General features: G+C 42.6%; 1 protein-coding gene across 1 annotated transcript in view; it reads left to right on the top strand.

Moving 5' to 3' along the window:
- Window positions 1-23,137, top strand: part of NINJ1 (ninjurin 1) — a 34,681-nt gene extending 11,544 nt beyond the window's left edge. Inside the window, exons 2-4 of the mRNA XM_073351577.1 lie at window positions 7,714-7,948; window positions 14,387-14,552; window positions 20,958-23,137. Coding sequence (XP_073207678.1) covers window positions 7,714-7,948; window positions 14,387-14,541 — 390 coding nt within the window. The 3' untranslated portion in view covers window positions 14,542-14,552; window positions 20,958-23,137. The remainder of the gene's footprint in view (window positions 1-7,713; window positions 7,949-14,386; window positions 14,553-20,957) is intronic.
- Window positions 23,138-25,946: the final 2,809 nt, after the last annotated feature.

Raw genomic sequence — 25,946 nt, 5'->3', positions numbered from 1 at the left:
AGTTTCCAAGTGGGCACTTCCCCTGTTCTTTGTGTAACACTTTGGTGGTGGCAGCGTTTAACCTAAGCTGGTAAGAATAAGCTTAGGGGGTCTTTCATGCAGGTCCTCACATCTTTACCCTAGAGTTCAGAGTGGGGAAGGAACCTTGACAGCGCCTATTACCCCACACCCCCTGTCCCACTTGCTATCTGGTCACCCCACGCAGAGCTCAGATACCAGCTCTGCTGTGGCAGACGTGCGTGCATGCTGGTTGTTAACATGGAAGTGAATACACTAAGATCTTGTTCACATGAGGGCTTCTTTGAAACCATTCTCAGACACTTGTGAGGTTCCCCCCCCCCCAAATATAGTCAGTAACTTGTCTGTACTAGATAATTCTGGTGGTAGGAGCATGGCATGGGATTGCATCACACCACACTGTGACTAAAGATGCAGAATATTTGCAGTGGTGCAGAAACATGCCAGTAGTATTGATGTTTTAGTTCCTTGAAACAAGACTCACCATCATCACATCCAGCACTGGATCACGGCCAGAGGTGAAAGTAAGCCGTTACGCCCTGGTATGGCGTACCGGCAAGAGCCGGTGTGCTGTATTGAGGCAGCCTGGCTTCCCCAGGGGGCAATTTAAAGGGTCTGGGGCTCCCAGCAGTGGCTGGCGCCCCAGGCCCTTTAAATTGCCTCCAGAGCCCTGTTGTTGGAGCCCTGAGGTAGCAGCTGCGGGGCTCCGGTGGCTATTTAAAGGGCCAGGGATTTTTCTGCTTCTACCACCCCTGCCCTGTAAATAGCCGTTGGAGCCCCGCCGCCGCTACTCCAGGGCTCCGGAGGCTATTTAAAGTACTGGGGTGGTAGAAGCAGGGGAGCCGCAGGCCCTTTAAATAGCCCCCAGAGCCCCAGGCTGCTACTGTTACCCCGGTGGGAGAGGGGAGGGGAGGGAAGAGGGCAGTTACCTTACAGGGTGGGCTGGGGCTGGCTCTGACCCCCTCAGCCCCGCCCCTTCTGCCCTAGGCTCCACCCCTTCTGGGGGCCAGAGCTGGCCCCAGCGTCCTGGTAAGTCACTCGACTTACTTTCACCCCTGCTCATGGCAGTGCTCATGTAAACCAAGACCACATCTACATTAGGCAGATCGCCCAAAGTTATTCATCCACTGGTGTAGCCCCACGAGCGATGGCAACAGTGCTAGCTGTGGTGTAGTGCTGAGAGTTGCTTACATTTTTTATTGCATGTCATCTAGACCTATCCAAGTAAGGTTAGCTGCATATTGCAGGGATGCAATTCTCTGGTGTGTGCAAGGCTATTAAGGTACGGCACTGACTGAGGCAGAGAAACAGCTTTATCCCAGCCACATTTATGCAGAGAGCTCCAGGAAAAAAGGATGGGGAATATATTTCATAGAATTGTCTCCCCACTACTCCATAAGCTGTCTGGCAGCAGGTGTCCTCTCACTGCTCCTTATGGATCTTTACACAGTTTGGGTAAAATAAGCATGTTGGAAAAAACAGTAAGGGAGACAGATCCTAGACATGTGCATGGAAAGAACCTTTTGTAGCTGGATCTTACCCTTCCTGTATACATTTGTAGAAAGGGGGAAATACAGTCGCACCATCACTCCTGCCCCAAATACCAGAGGGCCCTCTGAAGATCCAGCCTTTCACTGACTGGGGGAGGGTCTCTCTGTAGTGGAAACACTTAATCTATCTTGCACTCACTGGAAAAGGTTACTATCGTTGGAATCTGTGCCCATTTATTTGTAGTCTCCCCTCTGTGTGGGAAGCTCCTTAAAAAGGGCCAGGCACTGGCTGAGGAAGTGCCGCCAGCATTAGCAGTATTTCAGACTGCAAGCGAAGGGGTAATTGTAGCACAGATAGGCAAAGCCATGCTAGCTTTAATCTAGCTAGCATTGGTAACAGTAGAAATGGGGCAGCAAAGGCTGGCATCCAGAGTACAAACCCTGCAGGAAGTCTGCGTACACTCTGGTTCCTAGCCTGTAGGTAAATCTGGGCCATCACATCTACACTGCTATTGTCGTCCAGGCTAGCTAGATTAAAGCTAGCATAGGCATGTCTATCCACGCTATAGTCACACCTTCACTTCGCAGTGTAGACATAGCATAAAGCTGCATTAGAACTGGACAGAGTCACAGGGTGCCAGGAGCCACTGCAGAAGTGAGCAATCCCAGCTCTTCTGCAGGGGGCAAATATTGCCCTTGTGGAGGGGAAAAGGTAGATACCCTGTGGTTTCTGAACAGTGCTTATAAAATGGAAAGCACTGGTTAAATACGTGGCACTGTTACAGCATCGTTGCAGCGAGCACTGGATGGCATTTTATAGCCGCATAGCAAAAAGCATTTTGGACAGTTATTGTAAGCCCAGTTCAAGCTTTAGCATAGACCTTGCTTCTGTGTCTCACTTTGCTTTCGGGAGAGGGATAGCTCAGTGGTTTGAGTATTGGCCTGCTAAACCCAGGGTTGTGAGTTCAATCCGCGAGGGGGCCATTTAGGGACCTGGGGCAAGAATTGGGGATTGGTCCTGCTATGAGCAGGGGGTTGGACTAGATGATCTCCTGAGGTCTCTTCGAACCCTGATATTCTATGATTCAGGCTTAAATCTTCTAAAGCCAAGAAGCTGCAGCACAGAGACCTAATTTACTGGTACCTGCCAGCTACATGCTGTTTCTTAATCACAGTATGAAATCATTTCCTGCTTTCCTCCTACATAGTATTTAAACATAGATATTGCTATCTAACATGCTTTTCCCCCCCCCAATTCTAACTGCCATAGACAGCAAAGCCTCTGCAGTAGTACTGACTAAATCAGTATTTTCAGCAGTTGCCTTAAACTGATCTTCCAGCATGTCAATCTTCAATTCTGACACACTAATCCATGCACTGTTTCTTTCCTCTTCCCTTGCCAGATGGGAAGTATCTCTCCCTAATGAGGGAGTGGAAGTTACTGGAACTTTTCTGGTTACATTTTCCCTCTCCCCAAATAAAAAGTGATAAATACCACCATTTCCTCAGCTAAAGGGTGTTTGGAAATACTTGCATACAGTAGAGGACTGACATTTTTCAGTGGTGAATTTGTTAACTTGTTAGAACAGCTGCATCTGAATTTCCGAGAGTGTTAGAGTCACCATATAAAATGTCAATAGTAAACTTAAATGGGACATGAATTCAGTGGAGTGGACACTAGAATATCAAGTGTAGGTATTCTCTCCATGCCTTACTTTCCCCGCTATTTAAAGTAGTTATTGTTGAAAAGCAACTCAAACCCAAATTACTGTACTTGTTTGCTCTATGAGCCACAAAAGCCCAAAGCACAGTGCTCAACAGAGGTGCTCTGCAATAGCTCAGAACAGGAGGTCAGTGACTAAGGCTGTCTATTGACCATAACCCTTACGTGGGGCTGGAACCCAGCGGCCACTATAATAGACGATTTAATGAATCAGGATATTAACCCTCCATGTCCCCCATCCTCCCAGGATGTTTAAAAATGTGGGAGTGCTTTTCCTGGTATAAGGACTGGGCCAAGTTTCACTCTGATGCGTGAGCACCCTATTGTATCCACAGGTGGAAATTAAAGCGGAATGAGCCCCAGTCCATTTACATGTAGTTAATGAAGAGTTGTGTATTAAAGTAAATTATTTAAGGCCATGTTCCCACTCCCATTGAAGCCAAAGGGAAAACAGAGAGAGCTCCAAGACTGGGCCCTAAAGATTTTATTGCAACATGGATAGGGAACAGGGCCGGTGTAACCACTAGGCAGCTGCCTAGGGCGCCAAGATTTGGGGGAGCCAAAAAGCGGTGCCCCCCCCATTTTTTTTTACACTATTGCCAGAAAACAAATGAATAAAGAAAAGAGAACTGTTGTTGAACTTGCATTTTAACTTGTCGTTCTCTTGTACATTACAGCTATAGCCTACACCAACTCTGCATTGTGGGCATGAGTGTACTGCTTCACTATGGTACAAAGTGGCAAGGACATCATTTTTCTTGTCGTGTGCAGCCGTCACCCATTCTGACAGCCTGTTTATAATGCTACTTTCACTAGTTTTCGGAGGTTGTCGACTGAGGCTAACTATTTTTGTTGAGTTGTTTCAGATCTAAGACTCTTGCAATTGCTGCTGCATCATTTTGCTAATACTTTGTGTCAATTGTGTGTGTATGTTCAGTATCTGAGTGTATATGTTTATCATGTGCAAATGTGTGTAGTTTGTTGAAATTTGTCATATTGATTGTCAGTTGTTGTATGATGGAGTATCCGCCATTCTAATTTTATAAATTTTATTAACAATAATTGGATAGTCTAAAGGTAGAATAAAACGTAGTAGATTTTGATATGAAAGAATGAATGAAGTATACGTGACTAAAAAGGGTGTATTTCTTATTACAATCAATATTGCTTAATTTTAAGGAAGAGTCATCTTGATCTCTTAATAAATGTTTACGTCACACAATTGATGAAATTCAAATAGTGACTCAGGAAGTGACATGTATTCTCTATCCTTTACTTTTAATAGTGAACAAGAAAAAGAACTGATAGGAATAAAATTTAATTTTTTTTCGTTTTCAGTTGTTGCAGCCTCATGGCAGATAGAGAAAAATTGTCTGGGGCACAATTTCGTAAGTGGAAGGCAGACAAGCAAAAAGAAGAAAGAATAAATTTTCAAGCCGAATGTGTATTAATTCTAATGAACAATGCCACGTTATGCAGTATTCATTTTTGAAAGTTTATAATAAGCGATGCTCTGGGGGAAGGAGAGAGGGGGCGCAAGGTGGAAGTTTCGCCTAGGGCGCAAAATATCTTTGCACCAGTTCGCAGTCTGCTTTCTTCATTTAGAATTGGAGCCTGGGTCAAACCAATCTACTATTTACCATAGGTCAAATATTGCACTCTAAGTCAGTTTCTTTGGAAGGAAGAAGCAAACAATTAGCCAGCAGATACCTGAACAGATAGTTATGCTTCCTCAGTTATGAACTTATTGCAAAACCCCACAAATGGGATCAGTTTTATAGTCCATAAAAATTTTTTTAAAAAAAAGTTATTTTCAATAGAATCACACAGGCCAAATTCTGCTGTTACGCTTGTGCAACTTTTTGATGTTATTGGCATTACATGTTTGCAGCCACAGGCAGAATATGGCCTATATTGTACAATTAATAATAGGTGATATTAGTTTAAGTCTTTTTGCTCAATAGTTCCAACATTTATTTTGTGCTGCTTTTCCTTGAAGGTAATGGGAACACAGCCACAAGGGTTTTCACTTCTGTTAGGGAGACGGTATCATTCGAGGAACTGTAATGTTTATATAAGTGATTCAGTAGCATGTGTCCATGTCTTCCCCCCCAGGAAACTGGGGCAAATAGGGTTGGGTTTTTTTTAAAAAAATTTAATACCATGGGAGCTAAACAAAGCTAAAGAAATAGATATTTCTGACTGACTGAAGTTTTGATCTGAAAAATTAATACTTCCTCTTTTCACCATTCTCAGTAATCCTCTGTGTGAGGCTATGATTACATGGCTTCATTCCCATCACTGCTGTCTCATGACATTTTTCTCTCAGTACATTATTTAAATGGTGTCCAGAGAAATGAGGTCAAATTTTGCAGTTTGTTCTCTTGCAAGGAACTGGGCAGTTACGTGATATAGCATAAAACATTTAATGCACTGAAATTTTTCTAGCTTCAAAGACGACAAGCACAGGATGGACAGTGGCAGAACTGGCTTTAAAACTGGAAGTTTGGATGCTTTGATCACAGCCACTGACCAGTTTAATTAGAGAGTGTCTTCTGCATTTGAAATAACCTTTAAATAGAGACTTTTCCCCACAGTGCTTAGCCTTTCCAAAGAAAACATTTATATAGTCAAAATATCCCTAACAAATGGGAGTTAAAAAACCCAAAACCAAAAAACCGCAGCCATGACACTTTTTATAATCTTTCAAAAGAAATTATATTGAAGTAGTTAGAAACCAAAGATATGGACAAGATGGAAGCTCATATACAGTCAGTCACCCAAGAGAAAAGGAAGTTGTTTGCATAATTAAACATTCAGTAAGGAAGAAGAGTTATTAAATCAGACATCGAAGGTCTATATTCTGCTCCCTCTTATGCCTGTGCAACTTCATGGAGGTGGGTAGAGGTGCCTGGGTATATTTTTGTGCTACATGGGTGTAACAGAAGGCATAATTTGGTTCATAGTTTTAAGTGTGTACCAAGGGCCAGATTTTTTAAAGAGGTCAAAGGGAGGTAGGTGCCTAACCTGCTTTGAGAGAGACAAGGTGGGTGAGTTAATATCTTTTATTGGACCAACTTCTGTTGGTGAGAGAGACACGCTCTCGAGCTTCTGAAGAAGAGCTCTATGTAAGCTCAAGAGCTTGTCGCTCTCACCAACAGAAGCTGGTCCAAATAAAATATATTAACTCATCCTCCTTGTCTCTCTAATACCCTGGGACCAACACAGCCACAACATAAGCTGCTTTTAGGCAGTTTTGAAAATCTCACCAGGTGCCTAATTCCTTTAGAAATCTGTTGCCAATGACAGAGTTTTACTGATATCCTAAAGGATGAGGAAGGAAAAAAAGCAAGAGAGAACAGACCTGCTATGTCTACTGCTTTCCCCAATAGATTACTGCTTTTTTGGCATTTGGTGTTAGAAATCCCCTGACCTTTCAAAACAAAAAGTCCGTTGCCTTTGTAGCGGGGGGGGGGGGGGAGGGGAAGTATCTTAATCATCTCCCATCACATGAGATCAGAAATGGAATATCCACATACGTATTGGGGTGGGCACAGCATGGGAATATCCACCAGTGTATCTGGATGGCACAAAGGCTTATGCAGCAGTTTAATCCAACAAATCCTCAGATAGGATTATTGAATGACTCTGGTGGTGCATAGGTCTTGTCCCACATAGGGAGGAGTTTCATCCAGTATAGTGGGTGTTTAAAGCAGTGGCTCCCAACCGTTCCAGACTACTGTACCCCTTTCAGGTGTCTGATTTGTCTTGCATATCCCCAGGTTTCACCTCACTTAAAAACTACTTGCTTTCAAAATCAGACCTAAAAATAGAAAAAAAAGTGTCATAGCACACTATTACTGAAAAATTGCTCATGGTCTCATTTTTACCATACAGTTATAAAATAAATCAATTGGAATTTAAATATTGTACTTACATTTCAGTGTATAGTATATAGAACAGTATAAACAAGTAATTGTCTGTATGAAATTTTAGTTTGTACGGACTTCGCTAGTGCTTTTTATGTAGCCTATTGTAAAACTAGGTAAATATCTAGAGGTGTTGATGTACCCCCTGGAAGACCCGTGTGTACCCCCAGGGGTACACGTACCTCTGGTTGAGAGCTGCTGGTTTAATGTATAGCCCTGGTTTTAAAAATGTTTAAAAGCAATCCAATTTCTACACTTCTCAGCCTTTAGATAATGCAGATTCCCCAAACTTTCTGTCTCTTGTGACATGGAAATTCTGATGCACATGCTTCTAACAGTTAGTACATTGTATATATCTGCCTTAAGTCCAGGCATAATCTCTTGCTCCTTGATGAGAGGATCTTGGTAGGTGTGAGCACACAGAAACAGATGAGAGCAGTACAGGGGTGAGCAGAACTATTAGGGAAATCAGTCCCTGGTCCAGAGTCCCTTCTTTAGCTCGCTATCCTGTTAAACTTGATGTATTCATAACTGGAATTTTTTTAACTTTCAGCCTAGACCACAACGCTGGCTGCAGGGAAATGGACCCATTAATATGAACCACTATGCCAATAAGAAGAGTGCTGCAGAGAGCATGTTGGACATTGCTCTTCTGATGGCCAATGCATCCCAGTTGAAAGCAGTAATGGAGCAAGGACCTTCCTTCTCATTCTACATCCCACTTATTGTTCTCATCAGCATATCCCTCATACTTCAAATTGGCGTGGGCGTGCTCCTGATATTCCTTGGTACGTATTAAGAACATTACTATTTATTTTTCCTATAGGATTAACCCTGTTTTTACATTTTCCTTTTGGAAAGAAAGCTATTTGAATGGCTTTGTCTCAGAACAGGTTAAAATTCAGCTACAGAATACAGGAAATGTTTTTGGTATGTTGGCTTCCTTTTCACTGGGGAAAGTGGATTGCCGATAAGCTTCCTCATTTTTAATTGCTGACTGCAGGAAAATAGACTATCATTTCAGTGAGACTGGAGGACCAAGGAACATAGTTAAATACAGTGCACTTTAAACAACAACAAAAATCTATATAGGGCAGGCTCTTTATGCACCATAGCCTCATGCAATTAGAAGCAACAGAGTCTTAAGGAATGACCAAAAAGTTATTCTGTAGCAACAGCAGTAAAAGAGTAGATTACACCTCCTCCCCAACATCTTTATTAGAAGTGACACTACAGTCCTCCACCCCCACATTACCAATGTGACAGACTAATAGTGGTACCCTAGATGTTTTCTTTAGTTTATCACTAGTTACACCCCTACCCCAAATTTCTTTTACACTGATGCTGTACATGGCTTTAACGACTTTAAACCAGTGTGAGTGAAAGAAGAATTTGGTCCTGAGTACTAGACATCAGCATAAGGCTTGGTAAGAATAAAATGAACTTATTTGAAAACTCCCAGCCTTATGGGGTAAATAGGGGAACTCATATTACTTTGCATGTACCATAAATGGCATTAAGGAGTATTTTAGAATACTGACATTCTGGTTACCACACGTATCGTACAAAGAACAATGGAAAGATATAGTCAAGGATGCCAAAGTCGTTACAGGTTTTGACACTAGTGATTTTTAGAAGTATTAACTGGACTTAAAGCTAAGAAGAAGAAATTCACTCTTTATAGCATCTCTTATTGGTATATAATCCCTTGAAAGAAATGGATTGACAGCCATAAGCTATTAGAGAATTGTTCAAAGGCAAGATCCTGGATTCTATTTGAGGAATGGTATAGCTAACAAACAGCTAAGATAGAATTTCTTCACACCAAAGACATGTCTAACCCATGATCAAGCCACCATCACTTCATCTTGACTTTTGGGCCAACAGGACATATAACATCAGAGTAAAAGCTGATATGTCTATGCCTGGGGACCATCTTCTGGAATGGTGAGGAGATTCTAGCACAAGTATCAAGATCACTTTGATTTTGAACTTATTGTCACTATTAATATTCATTATTACCAGTGTTACATGTGTCTGATTACTGGTAAGACTAAAGAAAACATCAGTAGAGAAAGCATTTATACTTTTTCTGAAAAATATTTAAGATGATATATTTATTATTAGGACTTATTTAAAGATAGAGGGTGAAATCCTAGCTGCATTGGGCTTCAATGGGAATGTTGCCATTATATTAAATAATTTGGATTAAATCAAAGGGACTGATCTATGTAGAATCCAAGTTCTGCTTTTTGCATTTTCTATTATCCTCGAATTTACAGACCCCATTGCCGTTTCATGCAGCTGGAAATTAATGCAGCATTTTTATTGATTTTTTTCAAAATACCGACATTTACTGTACCAGCACTAGGAATGTCTGTATTTATACTGCAGATGAAAATCCAAGACCCAAGAACTAGTTATCCAAGTTCTGAGTTTAAAGTTAGACTCCTTCTAAATTAACAGAGCAACTGTGTTGTGTGGGCAAAGGGCTTGATCCTGTGCTCCTTATGCAAAACACTGACCTCAATAGAAGGGATGTGCATGGAGGGTGGGTGCAGGGGAATCCATTTCCTATACTCCAATCCCATGGTTGCATTAGTGGTCCAGTATCCATTTTGGTGGAAAATTCCAAATAAATGATGCTAACGGACTATAACCTAGAATTTGCTAACATGCGTCTCTGGGATGAGAGTGGAGAGCACCAAGGAATTATGCAGCATTCTTCCAAAACATTTTTGAAAGTAGAATCATTTGCATTGTCACTATCAGAATCTTTGGTAGTCTTTGCATATACTTTGCCATCACAGGAGTGAGATGTGTAGTGAGATTCCAGCATCACTTTGCAAAGTTTTTAGAAAAGGCCTGTATCTGGGGCTGTAACATTCATAAGAATCACCTAGTCAAAAGGAAACCGACACCGAAAATATCTGCAGCTCAAGTTTAAAGAGTTGACCTGAGATGCTTATGCAAGTTGCCAGAGGACAGGCTTAGGTTTTCCACCAACAGCCCCTCAATAACAGCCTGTGCCACAGCCCATTGAAATAAGTGGGAGTCCTACTGACTTCAGAAGGCATTGGATCAGCCCCTTGCTACTGACAGCTGTATATATATATATATATATATATAAACATTTCTCAGGTAGATTTGAAAGGCTCTTCTTTTGAAATTAAGCCCGTAAGATATTTGTGTTTTTCCATACGTAAAAAGGAGAAGTCTGGAAAGCAGAAGCCAGAGTTCACACAGGGCACTTAAAGAACCCCTCCACCCCACCCCTGATTTCTCTTTGATTGTTGCTGAGAGACTGGTTTGAGCCCCATTGCTGCTGAATAATCCATCTCTCAGCAGTGGCAGACACTGCTTTTTAACATTTACATCTGGCTAGCAGGCTGCAATCTTCTTTCAGATGTGGACCTTTCTTCTCTAACCCATACCTTTTGTCAACCTGTAATGTGTTCTATTTGGGGGCTACACCCAAACTGTTCAGAAGCTAGAGATAAGGCAGCTGTGTAGCAGCCCACTTAGTAAACAGAGTGGTGTTCAGCCAGCACATTTAGCTGGTGCTTTAAGATTAGCACTTGCTGCCTGTGAATTTCTAGATGTGTTAAGTGTTGGCATGACTTATAGAGCTCTGAATTGCTTAGGGTGTTCCTATTTGAGAGGCTCTTCCCCAGTGACACACTGCCACATAGGTGCTGGAACTAGGGATGCTGGGGGTGCGGCCGCACCCCCTAGCTTGAAGTGGTTTCCATTCTAGACAGGGTTTACAGTTTAGTTCAATGGCTCTCAGCACCCCACTATGCAAATTGTTCCGGCACCCCTGCACTAACCACAGTGGAGATCAAAGCAGTCAAGTTGGACCCCTCCTTGGTATAAATGAAATGAAGGCATGAGACACTGTAAAGGCAGCTTGCCTTTCACAGTGCAGATATGTCTGCTGCCTCAGTGTATGGTTGTTGGACAGACAGGTTAGCTCTCTGGCCAAACAAAAACTTCCCCATCCCCCCCTTTCAGGGTAATGGAAGTTGAAGCCATTATTCAGTCTCTTTCCCTTTGTTATAGATCAGTCCCAGAGTATGCCAGTTTTCACCCTTCTCTAGAGAAGATCAGCAACTCTTCTCCCTCTTTCTTCCACCCTCTCCTAGAAACTCCAGCTTCGAAAGAGGGGGCGGCAAGCGCTCAGTCCAACACCCAACCACCCTCCCCAAATGTGTCCTTGCTCAAGGCTGCTCTTGCTCCCAGGGTTCTCTTCTCTAGCTATCCAGCTTTCTAGGCAGCTTCCTCCAATTGCTCAGATGAGGCCCAGAGTGGTCTCACTGGGAGGCAAAATATATCCTGGCACTCCTTCCCATCATTCCTTGCTGTGAGCCTCCAACTCCCATCAGAAGTGGGAACAAGAACTCTGAAGAATTCCCATGTTCTGGGTTGAACCAGCAACAGGGCCATGAGCCTGCCATAAAGGGCCAGTATTCCCTGTCACAAACACAGACCAAGTGCAGAATGGGTCTGCTATTTGAGAAATAAGTTTGCTATTTCCTTCTGGTTCTAAACTGATGGAAGATTACACATGGCCTGTCCTTTGGAGAGACTGGTTTTCTGCACACTTTTCCTTGAAGGTGCCATGGCAGCGTTAACAACTTTTTAGAATGGGGAAAAAGAGAGTATTTTGAAATAGTTTAGGCTGCCTGAAATGATAGTGGGATTGGATTACTATGACAAAAGGAGTAGGAATAACTGTACTAAAGAACGGTTGAGGTTAGCTGCATGTTTCGTACTATAATAATGAAATAGGATTACTATAATTCCATCTGAAATCTCAAGAGTTCTGCTTTACTAGATGGAGCTGTATTTTACCTACTTCCTTGCCCCCAATTTTGATGAATCATCAAAATGACATTTCTCTGTAACCTGATGTCTAACACATGAGATCCTCTAGGTACATATACATTGTCTTTTTTCCCCCTCCACCAGCAGCCAGCCTTAATAAACCCTTTTCTTAAATACTACAAGAAAGGAGTTGTAGTTCATTTGTCTGGAACTGCCATGCATTACAATGATCCAGGAGATGTTAGAAGACACACCTCCACACACACAAATGACAAGCATGCTACCAGCCACGCTACATAACCTGTTTTTTCAGGGTTGCCTATGGGGTTAACTCCCAAAAAGTTTTAGTGTCAGTGTAGGTGCAGAGTAGCTGAAATGGTCACACAGTCCCCCCACTACTGCCCTACAGTGTTCTGGCTGGCTTGGGAAGTCTCTCCCAGCATGCTGCTTCTGGGAACAGAGCCGAGAACTATGGGACAGATCCCCAGGAGCCTTTGGAATCGAGAGAGTTTAGGGCACCACTAGCATGGACGCAGGGCAAACCTGCAATGGGTCATAAACTAATTCAGCATGACTAGCCGGGATTCACTGAACCGTTTGTAACTGAGTTAGTTTAAGTACAAATGGGGTCAGTAGTTCTTCAGTGTTGACAGTGCCCACATGTAGGGCCCTACCAAATTCATGGTCCATTTTGGTCAATTTCATGGCCATAGGATTTTTAAAAATAATAAAATTCATGATTACAGCTATTTAAATCTGAAATTTCATCATGTTGTAATCGTAGGGGTCCTGACCCCGAATAGGATTTGTGGGAGTGGGTCGCAAGGTTATTGTAGGGGGAGGCTGCAGAACTGCTACCCTGACTTCAGCGCTGCTTCTGGCTGGGCGCTGTCTTCAGAGCTGGGCACCTGGCCTACAGGCGCTGCCGCTCTCCGCTGCCCAGCTCTGAAGGCAGCGCAGAAGTAAGGAGTGGCAATACCGTGACCCCCCTGCAACTCCCTTTTAGGTCAGGACCCCCAATTTTGAGAAATGCTGGTCTCCCCTGTGAAATATATATAGTATAGGGTAAAAGCACACAAAAGACCAGCTTTCACGGTCCGTGACGTGTTTTTCATGGCCGTGAATTTGATAGGGCCCTACCCATATGCTAAAAACCCCCCACCCTGATTTGTATAACAGAGTTCGCAAACTGCACATCAAGGGGCTTTGGTAACACTGTTTATGACACTGTTGCTGCCAGAGCCTGCATGGTACTTAACATTTTATTCAGATTTCTTTTGTTTATATAATTTATGTATCTTACTACCAACCAAAGTTAGAGGAAGATGTCCTCTCATTAGTTCTCTTTAAGGGCCTGATCCAAAGCCCACTGAAATCAATGACAGTCTGCCTACCAACTTCAATGATATTTGAATCAGGCTATAAATTACAGAGCCCCTGTTTAGAGAAAAAGTGGTCAGAGGAGATTTTTGGCTTGCCATAATGCTGAACAGTCCTGCCAAATTTCACACAATCCTACACAAGCATATTCATATTTAATATTACTCATATATACAGTTTACAAGATCTGGAAATGAGGCCTACACCAATCTAATTTTATCTTCTCTTATTTGTCCTCCCCTCAGCAGTTAAAGCAAGGAAAAGTGCAAGCAAAGAAAAGAAAACAATGTTGACACAGCTGATGCTCAAAATAAGAGTGACTGCAAGCTGTGATGCTTTGAAATTTCACTCTCTGTTAATGTATCATAGATGAAATAATGCTCCTGCTTTCTAAAAATAAGAACCAGAAGCCGTAGGAATAGCCATCAGTGGGTAGATATGGGGGCAGGTACAGAGATCTCCTATTGGAACAGATGGGAGAGAGATGATTGGGCTATCTAGAAAGGATATACAGCCTATTCTGGCATAAGAGGCTAGACTTTACTGGTTCTCATTGGTAGATCATCTGATAAATGAGTAAAGACATGTTTTCAAGAGGTAAAGTAATAAAAAATATTTAAATTTTGCATTATGACAGTTTTCCTTTTGGAAAGAAAGAAATTCAATGTACTGTAGGGAATATTAAGAGCTACAAGTGTTGGGGATATCATTTCTGTAGGATACATTCTGCATCTAGCTACACATAGCAAGTCAGTGGGAGCTGCACAAATGTATCTAAGAGCAGAATATGGCTCTTACAGTATAAGAGGATATTACATATTCATCACAAATGAAATTAGTCCTCAGATTTTGCAACATTGGCTGCAATGCTAACTTCCCTTTTTGCAGGGCGGATGGGTCTGGCATCTAGTGAGGGGTAAAGAGAAATCTTTATATAAGATAAATAATAAAAAGCTTTTTACCATGTATGTTAATGTGTTTTGATAGTAAAAATACCACTTTTCTCTTTTCCTTTCAAGTAAAATATGACCTTAATAACCCTACAAAGCATGCCAAGCTGGATGTCCTCAATAACCTTGCAACTGGACTGGTGTTCATTATAGTAGTTGTGAATATTTTTATCACTGCCTTTGGAGTGCAGAAACCAGTGGCTGAGACAGCCTCAAGACAGTAAGTGACAAGAAGGTGAGTTATGATCCTTTCAAATTTTTTTCTATTGCCTTCCACCCAACCGACAGTACCCACTCATACAGCCTCCCACACTCCTCATCAGAGCCTGAAAATCATGGTTTTTTTTAACCTGGCCATTTCCCCCTTTAAAGTTTATCTGTATTATCTCTGTAGAGGGAGAACAAGTGTATTCTTCACACTGTTCTTGAATGAGATTATAAATACTAGGGATTATCAATGAATTGGATACTGGATTTTGACTGCAAAGCGCAAAAAAAGACTTAGGCATATAGAAGACAGTTTTGTACTCCACAGAGGGAACATACGAGGGGCCCCTCTTGAAGTCGTAGAGAGCATGCCTCAGAAAAAGCCACTCCTTCTTCTCAGTGCTCACAAAGCCAAATCAAGGGACTGAAAACTGTACTTTTACCCTTCTACCACAAAAGCTTTTTTACTAGGCAGGTTTGCATTTGCAGTATATTGCTATGCCAGTCAGTTATTAACACATAAAAGACTTTATCCAAGTTACTGGTATGGTTTATTGTTAACCCAATACAATGTTAGGCAGCAGTAGAGATGTTAGACTTCATTTACTGTGCCCTGTGGTTTTCCCAGGATGCACTTCTTCCTGTTTGTAGGAAGCCCAACCCAGGAAATTCTGCACTATAGGTTGCTTTGATAAATGTGGTAGAACTGTGTTATTTCCCCCACCCGAGCAGTGTAAGGCTACTCCTCAATGTGGAAGGTACTTGAAAATAAGAGGCTCTGATTTACCCTTCTATGTAAGCATAGAAGAGCTTGTGAAAGATCAAAATGTAGATCTCAGCAGCATTGAGAGGCTGCATTCTGGCTGAAATTCATCACAGCGCAGAAGGCAAGCCCAAGAGCAGGGTACGACTACCATCACACTTACACCCTCAACAGAGGATTTAAATTGTATACCATGTGCCTTGCTTTGGCCCTCTGCACAGGGGGGCATGTCCTCTTAATCCCAAATCCCTTTTCAAGAAGGCCTGTGGACGAAACCATTGCATGGAACTGCCAGTAGTAATCCCATAGTATGCCAGATCCCCACACTAATCCCACATGACACTGCACAGCCTCATACACATCCCCCATCAGATGGGCAAGCTCCAGAAACAGCAGCAAAGACAGTTACATTAATTTTATTTCAAAAATGTAACATTAAAAAGGCATCCATATATTTTCTCCAAGTGCCCTGCCAGCTATTCAAAATTACGAAGTCAGAACAACCATCTCAGTCAGCCTCATCCCTTCTACAGAGTAGCATTCTCTAGCATTACATACAAAAAAAAAAAAAACCAAAACAAAACTATGAACACTATGGTTGCAAAGTCAAGCACTCAGAGGTTAGGGAATTCTGGAATTGCAAAAGCCTGTGCAACCTTAGTTCAGCCCTCGAGCCTTGCCTAACGTCACACAAGAAGCCTGTGCAAGAGCCAGCAATGGAAGCCAAGAGGAGACTACTAGGTCCCAGCCCTCATATCTAAACTTTCTTTCACTTCTTACAACCCTTTTCCTCATTCATACCCCATACTGTTCAATGGTGAGGCAAGGGAACTGCTGAACTAGTATTAGGTAATTCTGTATTTATCCTACCATAATGCATACACACAAGGGGGCCAAATTAAGGTTCCTTAATTAACTTTAATTCTCATATTTCCCTCGCTTTTAAGAGCTCCACTCTGCAACCTCAACTTCCTTTTAAAGGTAGGGTGTTTGTACGTGGATTCCTGGGGTTTTAAAAAGGAAAATTGAGAAAAACCCAAATTCCATCATTTAGAATCATATCTAACATCTGCTAGGGTCACCAGCAGAATTGGAACTGAAGACCTTTAGCTAAAGTGAGAGAGATCTGTGCTGTGGATCTAAAGGAGTAACTTCTTTTTTTGGACTTGCCACTAGAAGGGGACATGTCATGGGGCATGACTACCCTGTAGCACTGCAGGCACTCCCTGCCTTAGTTTCCTCCTCACAGGTGTTTACGTGGCTCAGCCACGCAGGTGGGTGAACCTGAGTTCAATCCTTTTTCAGGGGTAACAAGTCCAAACAAACATCCCAAACAAATAAGCCCCAAAGACCAGAAGAACCTTTAACTGAAAGCCACCACTGGGCTCTGTTCCCGTCCAGTAGGTTGTTCCCTAACGAGGAGCCCGAGCGCTCCTCCTGGAGCTGGGTAATTCATTCAGTTATTCTCTCTCTCCTTAAGCCAGGAGTTCCCAGGTCTCCTCCTTGAAGCTGAACTGTAATTTAGCCCTCAGTAGGACCTGGGATAGCTTCTGCCTCAGCTGGCCCTTCTCTCTTCCCTCCCCACACCTGCATCCTCAGGGTCAGAGGATTCAGCGGGCCAGCCTTCTCTTGCTAGTGTCTGCCCTGCTGTGAGGGAGGAGGCAGGATTTATGCTGGTCTCCTTCTCCCAGCTCATCCCCAGATAGTTGGGTGAGAGGGGAGCCTTGCCCCACCCTCTCTAGAAGCCTCCTGCTCCTGGCCTTTAAAGACACAATGATGGGATTTCCTCCCAAACACCTCTTAGAAAGGGAGTGGTCCTGGGACCATCAATAACTCCTACAGCCTCGTGTGTATATATTGTGACAATACTCTGTCCTTGCCTCCATGGGTCCCGCATTTCCTGGCAGATTTTGCTAGCCTCAGAGGCTCACTGTGACCCTCCACATAACCCTTCTCTCTCTAGAGACAAGGGTCATAGTCTACTGAGCCATTTTCATCATAAGCCAGTGAGGGAGGTGAGGAGAAGTTATCCTTCCTTGTACAGTCTCTGTTATCTCCCAGTCTCAGTGATTAATCAGGGGGCAAAGGTGGCCGGTGGGGAGCCCAGGCCCACCCTCTACTCTGGGCTCTAGCCCAGGGACCCTAATAGTATCAGCTATGGTAGCTGACCTTTTAGAAACATGACATGTACAATTCCCTGAGCTACTTCCCCCACACAGCAGCCCTCACTTCCTCAAGCTCCACTTCACCCTTACCTCAGGCCTCCTTCCTTGTGCCTGTTATGGTGTATACTACTCAGTCTCTCTAACAGTGCAACTTCCTCCCACAGCTCCTGACATGCGCCCCCACCTGACTAACTGGGAGGTTTTTAACCAGTTTCAGCCAGCCCCTGATTGGCTTCAGGTGTCCCAATCAACCTAGCATTCTCCCTGCCTTCTGGAAAGTTCTTAATTGACCTGGAGGTGTCTTAATTGACCTGGAGCAGCTGCCATTTCACTTATCCTGGTACCAAGGATTTGTTTAGCCTGGAGCTAATATATCTATCTCCCACTACTTTTCTATAGCCATCTGGCCTTGCCCCGTCACAGTATATAATCAGGCCTTTCAAAATCTCAAAGTGCCACATGAGTTGGTGGGGGTAGACTGATCCTTAGGTACCATTACCGTTAAGAGGGCAGACTACTTTGGCACAGGACATAATAGCTCTTTGCTAGACAGCAACAGAACATTAGGAATCAGAAGTCTGAGGCTGTATTCCTGACTCTGGAGGGGGTTGTCATCCAAGGGTTACAAACAGCCACCCACAGAAATCTGGCTCATTTGTTCTGAAAGGCAGCATGGCTACGCAGATGAATCTGTCGTACTCAGGACCTGTGTTCTAGTCCCAGCTCTCCCAGAAGTGAACTTTGTTACCCCATCTGTAAAATGGGAGAATGTGAAGGGAGGGGCAAAATAATAGTTGCACACCTTTTAAGGTAGAGGGTATGAGGGCTTTTGCTAAGAAGTTAGGGCCATGAAGTGCATAAAATCATTAACACCAGTCAGCAGAGAGTTGAGACCAGAAAGAGTGGATTCCTCCTCCCAGTCCAGCACACCTTTCCCTTTACAGCATACATGAGATGCTTAGTAGAGTCTTGAAGCATGCTCAGGGTAATTGCTTTTGTTAGGGAGCTATGTGTAGCCAGAGCATACTCTGTGCACAAGGAATGTTCAGAGATTTTACCAACTAGCTTCTAATCAGCTATACAGAGTGTGCAGATAGCAATTTTCAGGGGCTTGTAACTTCATCAAATCTAGGTAAGTTTTCACGGGACAACAAAAGGCACTTCGTGCCCCAGGACTATTCCTTTGCCAAACATCAAATCCCTCCTTCAGGATGGAGGCACTAAGAGACAAAGATAGTTGGAAACACTTAAAATTCAAAACTATTTGTTTCTAAACCTGTTCTCAGGAATGGCTATGCAGTTGATGCCAAAGTTTAAAAAAAAGCCACAGCATGGGACAAATACCTGGCATAGAACACTTTAGTTTAAGTGGATACAGAAAACAGAGGCTTATAAGAGGAAATATTAGCCAGCCCTAACTACAGGTATTGCTACCAGCTCTACCTGTAATAACAACCTACTGATAGTAATACAACGGTATAGCAGAGTTGACTCACCGCTGGTGTGACCCTCTCACGGCACAAGGAGGGAGGCAGTCTCACAAATAGGCTGGTCCCAAACCAAACCGTTTAGTGCTTCATAGATTATAACCAACACCTTAAAGTCTATGCAGATGCTAGCTAGTAACCAATTCTGGAGCACAAGTGTCCTCTGTAAAGAGCCACTCACTCGGTAGGCAGTGCATATCTCCTGCACTAGTTCCTGAACGGATTTTAGACTTATCATTGGCACTTGGGAGAATTGGTTTCACGTTCTCTCTCCAACAGTGAGATCCTCCACAGCTACAGGACTCAGCAGTGAACATCTTAATGGGACTTGCAGCTGTTACATGCGATCCACAAGTCATCTGTTTCCGGGCTTCACAAGCCAATCGTGCTTTGGGCAGAATTAACATGCCATGCTGGTTTCTGTGTCCGTTGTACATCATCCCTCTAAAACATGCACAAGTGCTTCCTCCTGCAGATTTCTACCACCTGCCCATTGACTTTGCTTCTCTCCCCCACCACTCCTCCGCCCCATACGTGGCGGAGCTATAGGCATTTTGTGGAGACCGTTGTTTTTCAGTTGCTGTGGTTTTGTGAAATATCATGTTATTTAGCTGTCTCCATTGGGCATAGAGGATTCTATGGAGCATTTATGTAGGAGTTTCTTTGTTTCATTGCCCTGGGCAGTGAACATGCTAGAAAAAACACATGGCCCAAAGGTTTGGGGTTTTTTTCCCCCCTTTACATTATGTTTGGGAGTGTCTAGCTCACAGTAACCATCTTTCTGAAAAGTCAGAGTCTGAATGTTCCTTTTCTCTGTGATCCCAATGGGAACCTTTAAAACCTTGCATTCTGCCCAGTGGGTGCCTCTCTTTATAAGCAGAGCGTACATAGGTATATGTTTCATTAGTCATCCACAACATTTGTACGCACACAGGGTTATGTATCTACCACAGAGGCTGTCTGACTGAAATTGTAATAGAGATTTCAATTTCCCAGTTTGCGATGAGGGCAAAACCGCAACTAATTTACCTTGGTGGTAAGAGGTCAGGTAGAGAAGTATGTCCTATCACCTGCACAAGACTCTGTCGCTGTGGTTCGACCTATAAACTGTATGTGCGGGCACACACATACTTCTCAACTTGAATGGCGAACTCAGAGTTGTGCCTGGGTCCTTTACCTTTTTAATCCTTACTTGGTATAGGTTTGGGGTTTCTGAAAAAGGTACTTTGGATCTGTTCAGATTTTAATTTAGCAAAGAGAAGATTAAGGGGTGACTTGAATATAGTCTGTAAGTGTCTACATGGGGAACTGATATTTAATAATAATCTCTTCAATCTAGTTGAGAAAAATCTAACATGATCCAGTGGCTGGAAGTTGAATCTAGACAAATTCAGACTGGAAATAAGGTGCAAGTTTTTTTTAAGGGTGAGAGTAATTGACCATTGGAACAGTTTAGCAAAGGTTGTGCGATCAGTCTATCACTGATCATTTTAAAATCAAGATTGGATGATTTTCTAAGAGGTCTGCTCTAGGAATTATTTTTGGGAAATTCTATGGCCTGTTGTATCAGACTGGATGATCATGGTGGTCCCTTCTGCCATCAGAATCTGTTAATTATTTGCCCACTGGCACATGCAGCCTTTACTAAAAATAAAAAAAAAAATCGGCCCATTCACTCATGTACAGTCTTTATAGATCTTTGAAAATAACTCTCTCTTTTCTCACTGGGATTTTGGCAAAAATACAGCCCCTGGTAGCCAAACACAGAGTGGCAGCTAGAAGTGAGGCCCTCATTGGACATCTCCCAGAATCTGTAACAGGCACTGGTCTGCTCATGAAGGACTATGTTGGCATGTTACCTGTGAAGGACCATGCTGGGTGGAAGTGGGCACTTTCCAGCTTTGCCGTACTATAAGCCAACATGGCAGAAGATTTTTATTCCATTGTCGAGGGAACTTGTGAGTCACTGTAATTCTTACATAATTGACCTTAATTTTTTGCTTTTCATTTTATTTCAGAGATCTGAACCATTGACCCCTCCTCTAAGTACTTCTGCACGTGAGCCAGTTAAACTTGGACACAGAAAGGAGAAGCTGAAGTTCTTCAAGCCAGCATTTTTCTGTTTCCTTCAAATGACTTGTTTTCTGTGCCTGGGATTTTCATCCTATTAAATATGTAATTTGTTCAGTTTCTAGTGGAAAGGTTGAGTGTTTTAACTGCTAGTTCACTGACTCTACCTTCGAAGAGTCTGGCATCTCACTTTCTATAGAAACTGGAGGAGTTCTTCAGAGAAATATGCAATGTGAATGCATTCAACAGGGAACATAAAGCGATGGCATGAGCTCCAAAGGCGTCTTGGACTCCTCACTTTTTGTGCCTCCTGTTTTCTTGATGGATGAGAAGTTACACAACAAAAATTGCTGTCATTTCCACTATGGAAACCAAGGGTCTTACATTCTGGCACAGTCATACTGTCCTAACCTCTCTCAGTTGTAGCTAGGTATTTATATTCCATATTGCTGTAGTGGAATGCCTTTATGTTGTCTGAAGATGGCCAGCCCTAATTTTCCCACTCTTCCTAGGGAGCTGTTCGTCTCTTCAGCTAAACCAAAAACTCCACCTCTTCCAAGGTGACAGGAATCCAGTAGGAACAAAAGTTAACAAGCTTTCCTTTGCCCAATTTTTCTCTCAAGTACTTATTGGCCCAGTTTCTCTGTCGGTTGGATCACAAGGGCCTGCATAAACGTTCCCTCCCCTTGGCACAGGGTCCCACAAGTAGTCCCTTTGCATAGTTTCTCACTCTCAGTCGCTGCTCTCCTCCAATCCATACAGGATGATTATTATCCGCAGCTCTAGCACCCCTTGAAAAGGCTTGTAAAAATGCTGCCATAGTTAGGCACCACTGAGTAACTTAAGGACAGAGGGTGACATTTATCCCTGCACAGAGGGCAGGGCAAGGCCTGTAAGGTATTAAGTCACACCTAATCCATCAAATTACGATACAGAGGGGCAAATTTCCCTCTGAGAAAAAGCCGGATCTCTGCACTTATTTGATTTTGTGAGTTTGTGACTGATTAACATTTTTTTTAAGTAATAAATTTAAAGAGATAGCAAGAAAAAGATCCTCAAGGGCTCATGTTCCCTGCTGGCACAGGAAGCAAAAGTTTTTCGGAGGGCATACTGTTGCTGGCAATGGTGTATATTGCGAGTTTTGCCACTGAAAGTATTTTAAACCTTTTACTTCTAATTGATCTTACTTGCAAGTAGAAGGATTTTAGTGTTCTTGCATTTTAACTTTCTTGTACATATAAATTTATACTAATATATTTCTTGTGTTATCACTTTATTTTATACATTTGTAGCCCAAAGGGTAAGCTTGTAGGAGAGTTAACAGCAGCGCTCATTTACAGTTTTAAATTGATAATCCTCTCTTCTAGTTATGAATAACTGGGTTTAGAGATTCATCTTGTGTACTGTAGGTTACATAAGAATTATCCTTTAACCAGAGACAAAGCAACAAAGTTACTGTTTTTCTATATTGCTAGTAGCAAAATATATACATACAAGCAACATAGAAGAATATTAATCTTTTCCTGATTTGTTTCTGGTCAAAAATTTTTCTGCAAGATTTCTGGCAAATACTGCTTCTAATGACATGTTGTATATATTTAAATGTAGCTTGGAGCAGCTGTGAGATGAGGCACTTAGCACAAGTTTCCCCAACATTTAATTTGTCTTCTATTAAAATTAATGAAGGAATATCAGAATGTACCTGTATTATAGAATATTCTCAATGTTGTATTGCAGTGTGTTGACTGGTAAAACATCATTGCTTGACTGCTTAAAATAAAGATTTTCTTCCATTTAAAAAAAAGCAAAAAACAAAAAAATCCAACAACAGTAAAACTGCAGGTGAAACCCTTCTGAACATGTCGTTACCATAAATAAATATCAGCAAGCGGCTTTGATATACACACTTTGAGTGTACCGCATGTGTAAAGGTAGCAAAATATAGTACTATGCAATATAGTACATCCTCATGGTGTAACCCTAACTAAATAGCCATTGCAGTGGGAAGACAAATGATTCTGACCCTTTAACTCAGGTTGGGATCCTAAGTATTTCTGATTGCAGAATAGCATGAATTTTTCTAAGTACAACTTTCCTCTTTTTATTGATAAATAAATCATTTTTCTTACTTTTGTTTCTGGTTCTCATTTACTCTCCACCTTCAGACATTTTATTACCCCACAGTGCACACCTGATGTAAATGACTCCATTGACCTCACTGGAGTTTCTGCTGCTTTCACCCGGTTGGAATTTGGCTCAGTCTATTTCTAATTCCTTCCTCCTTCCTCCCCATCCTTACAGACACAGAAAGCCAAACAGGGCTCATTTCACACTTAAATACCTTTCACTGGCTAACAGTTGTGGTTGAGAAGTACAAGAGACTCAATTGCTTACTACCTGCAGACTCATCTGCTGCATTAAGCAGCCTCTGGGGACCTGGGTTTTTTACTCACCAACACAGAACACTTATCTCTAGAGCAATCCTTGGGGCTTCTATATGACTTGATGAAATCAGTTTCCCTTCCCTTTATTTATTCTAAATTCTCAAAGCGTTTTCTAGATTTCTGTGTTTGCTTCATTTGTCTCCTCCATTCCGTCTGTCTCTCTTTCCTTTTCTCAGTCTCCAATTTTTGTATATTGGCTTTCCATTCCTTTTTAGTTTCTTTTTGCTACTTGAGCTTCATTCTCACTGTCATGCAAGGGAACCAGCTGTTTCCATGGTTTTTCCTTGAAAACATCATAGGAACAGCTGTTCTCATAGTATTTTCCACCAGAAAGATATCCCATCCTCCAGCTGCTTATGTTATATCGGGGGGAGAGAATCTACTGGATCCAAAACACCAAGTGGTGAAATTATGGCTGGATACAGTCTGTTCCCAATGGATTCTGGGGAAAATGTACCCTAGCTAAAAAACGTTCTCTCTTGGCTATTGAGAGCTAGGCATGTGTATCCAGAAATTAAGAGCCAGATTTTCAAGACAGCTGAGGACCTACCACAGCAGACAGATTTTCTAGAGCGTTCAGCTCCCATTTACTCAGCATGCTTGAAATCTTGAAAATCTGGACACCAAGTGTCACAATGGGAGCTGCTGCTGCTACTGAACTCTGAAAAGTTGGCCTCAACTATGGGTTATGAGCACATGAAAAGAAGAAGAAAAAAAAATTCAGACCCTGAGTAAAAAGCCTGATTTTCAAAAGATACCAAACACCCTCACCGTGTTCCTTAGATTTGAATAACTTTTGCCAGATGAAAGGGCCGGATGTTTTATTGCCATGTTTTTACTGCAATTAAATGAGAATTGCAAAACGTCTTCAGTCATGCAATCTATGTTTTTAAGACACTGAGGCCTTTAAAGATCATGTATTTATCATCAGGCAAAAGCTTCTCCAAGTTGGTTTCACCTGTAAATAATTTAGTCACATTAAAAAAATTCTTATTGGGCACCTATTTAAAATCCTAGATGAACTTCTCTTAGCGGTATCAGATAAATGCGTCATTTTCTACAGCTTCTTGGTCTATTAAGCTGTCCCCATGGTCAAAAACTGCTTGTTTCTAGGCAAAAGTTTCAGTTAAAAACAAATCATCAATAATGAAGCAAGATGAGCTTTTACTGGCCGTCTTGGCTCATATCAGTTCATCTTGCTCTGTATTCAGCAAATTGGAAGTAGGGCAAGAGTTACACATGCTGTTTAGGTTATAAGAAAAGGAGTACTTGTGGCACCTTAGAGACTAACCAATTTATTTGAGCATGAGCTTTCGTGAGCTACAGCTCACTTCATCACGAAAGCTCATGCTCAAATAAATTGGTTAGTCTCTAAGGTGCCACAAGTACTCCTTTTCTTTTTGCGAATACAGACTAACACGGCTGTTCCTCTGAAACCTGTTTAGGTTATGTTTATCAGTACCTCCAGCTCTAGGGCTGTTTAATGTTGCAGCTCTCTTGGTTTCATTTTAATTCACTTCAGCAAGTTACAATGACCAAATGTACTGGTCTGCAAAGTTATTCTAGGGTGTATGCCCAAAAACTCGTAAACAGATGGAAATTGTTCTCCAGCAGAATGTTGCTATAAAGTGGACTGAAGTGGTAAATGTATCTCTGGTTTATTTCAACCTTTACTCAGAAAGAGAATAATAATAATAAAACCCCCCTAAAACTCTACCCCTGCACGCTGCTAAGAGCTGCACAGCTTAGTGTATGCCAGACCTGTACTCGGTTGTTTTGATAGGTGTGTGTGTAGATTTGCTTTGGAACTCAGTTCTTTCACACATGGCCACTGTTCTGTGCCTAGGAAAAGTTCTCCATTGGACATCCTTTTCTTGGTCTCTTTGCCTTGTGATGGCTGTGTCACAGGGTGACTGGATCCTGTAAATGAGGGAGGCCCAGAGCCACTCTGCCAGAACAGGTGCTCCGAGTTTGGCCAGATAATAGGGTCAAGCAGCACCTGGGGCTAAGGGATCATGGACAAATCAGAAAGGAGACAGGCTTGGTGAATCAGAGCTGGATGAGTGGGAGTCAGGGCAGGCAAGAGCTACCACAGGACTGTGGAAGGTGTTTCCTGGGGGAAGGTTGAAGGCAGGGAGCGCAGCAAGAGGGGTTTGCTGGCTGACTTCCCCAAGCTAGAGTCAAGGGGCCAGACAAGACTGAAGGCAAGGGAGCAGCAGAGCAGAATACCCACCGATGTCTCCACAGTGGAGAGCTGGATCTAGGGGAACAGCGAGAGGAGCTGGGGGAGAGAGGGATGGTCCCTGGGCAAGGATGATCTCCCAGTAGTGTGTGTTGGGGTTCCTACTGGGAAGTGTGGTGTTGCAATCCAGCTGGAAGGCTGGGGTAGCTGTCCTGGCAGAGGGAGAGAAGAGGGCTAATAGGAGCCTACGTGTGGTGGAAGACACTGGAGAATGGTATGGATGCACTCCCAGCAGAGAGGCTGGGGGCGTT

The sequence above is a fragment of the Lepidochelys kempii genome, chromosome 7 (genome assembly GCF_965140265.1).
Source record: "Lepidochelys kempii isolate rLepKem1 chromosome 7, rLepKem1.hap2, whole genome shotgun sequence".
In the NCBI taxonomy this organism is placed as follows: domain Eukaryota; kingdom Metazoa; phylum Chordata; order Testudines; family Cheloniidae; genus Lepidochelys; species Lepidochelys kempii.
This window is presented reverse-complemented; position numbering and strand designations above follow the sequence as displayed.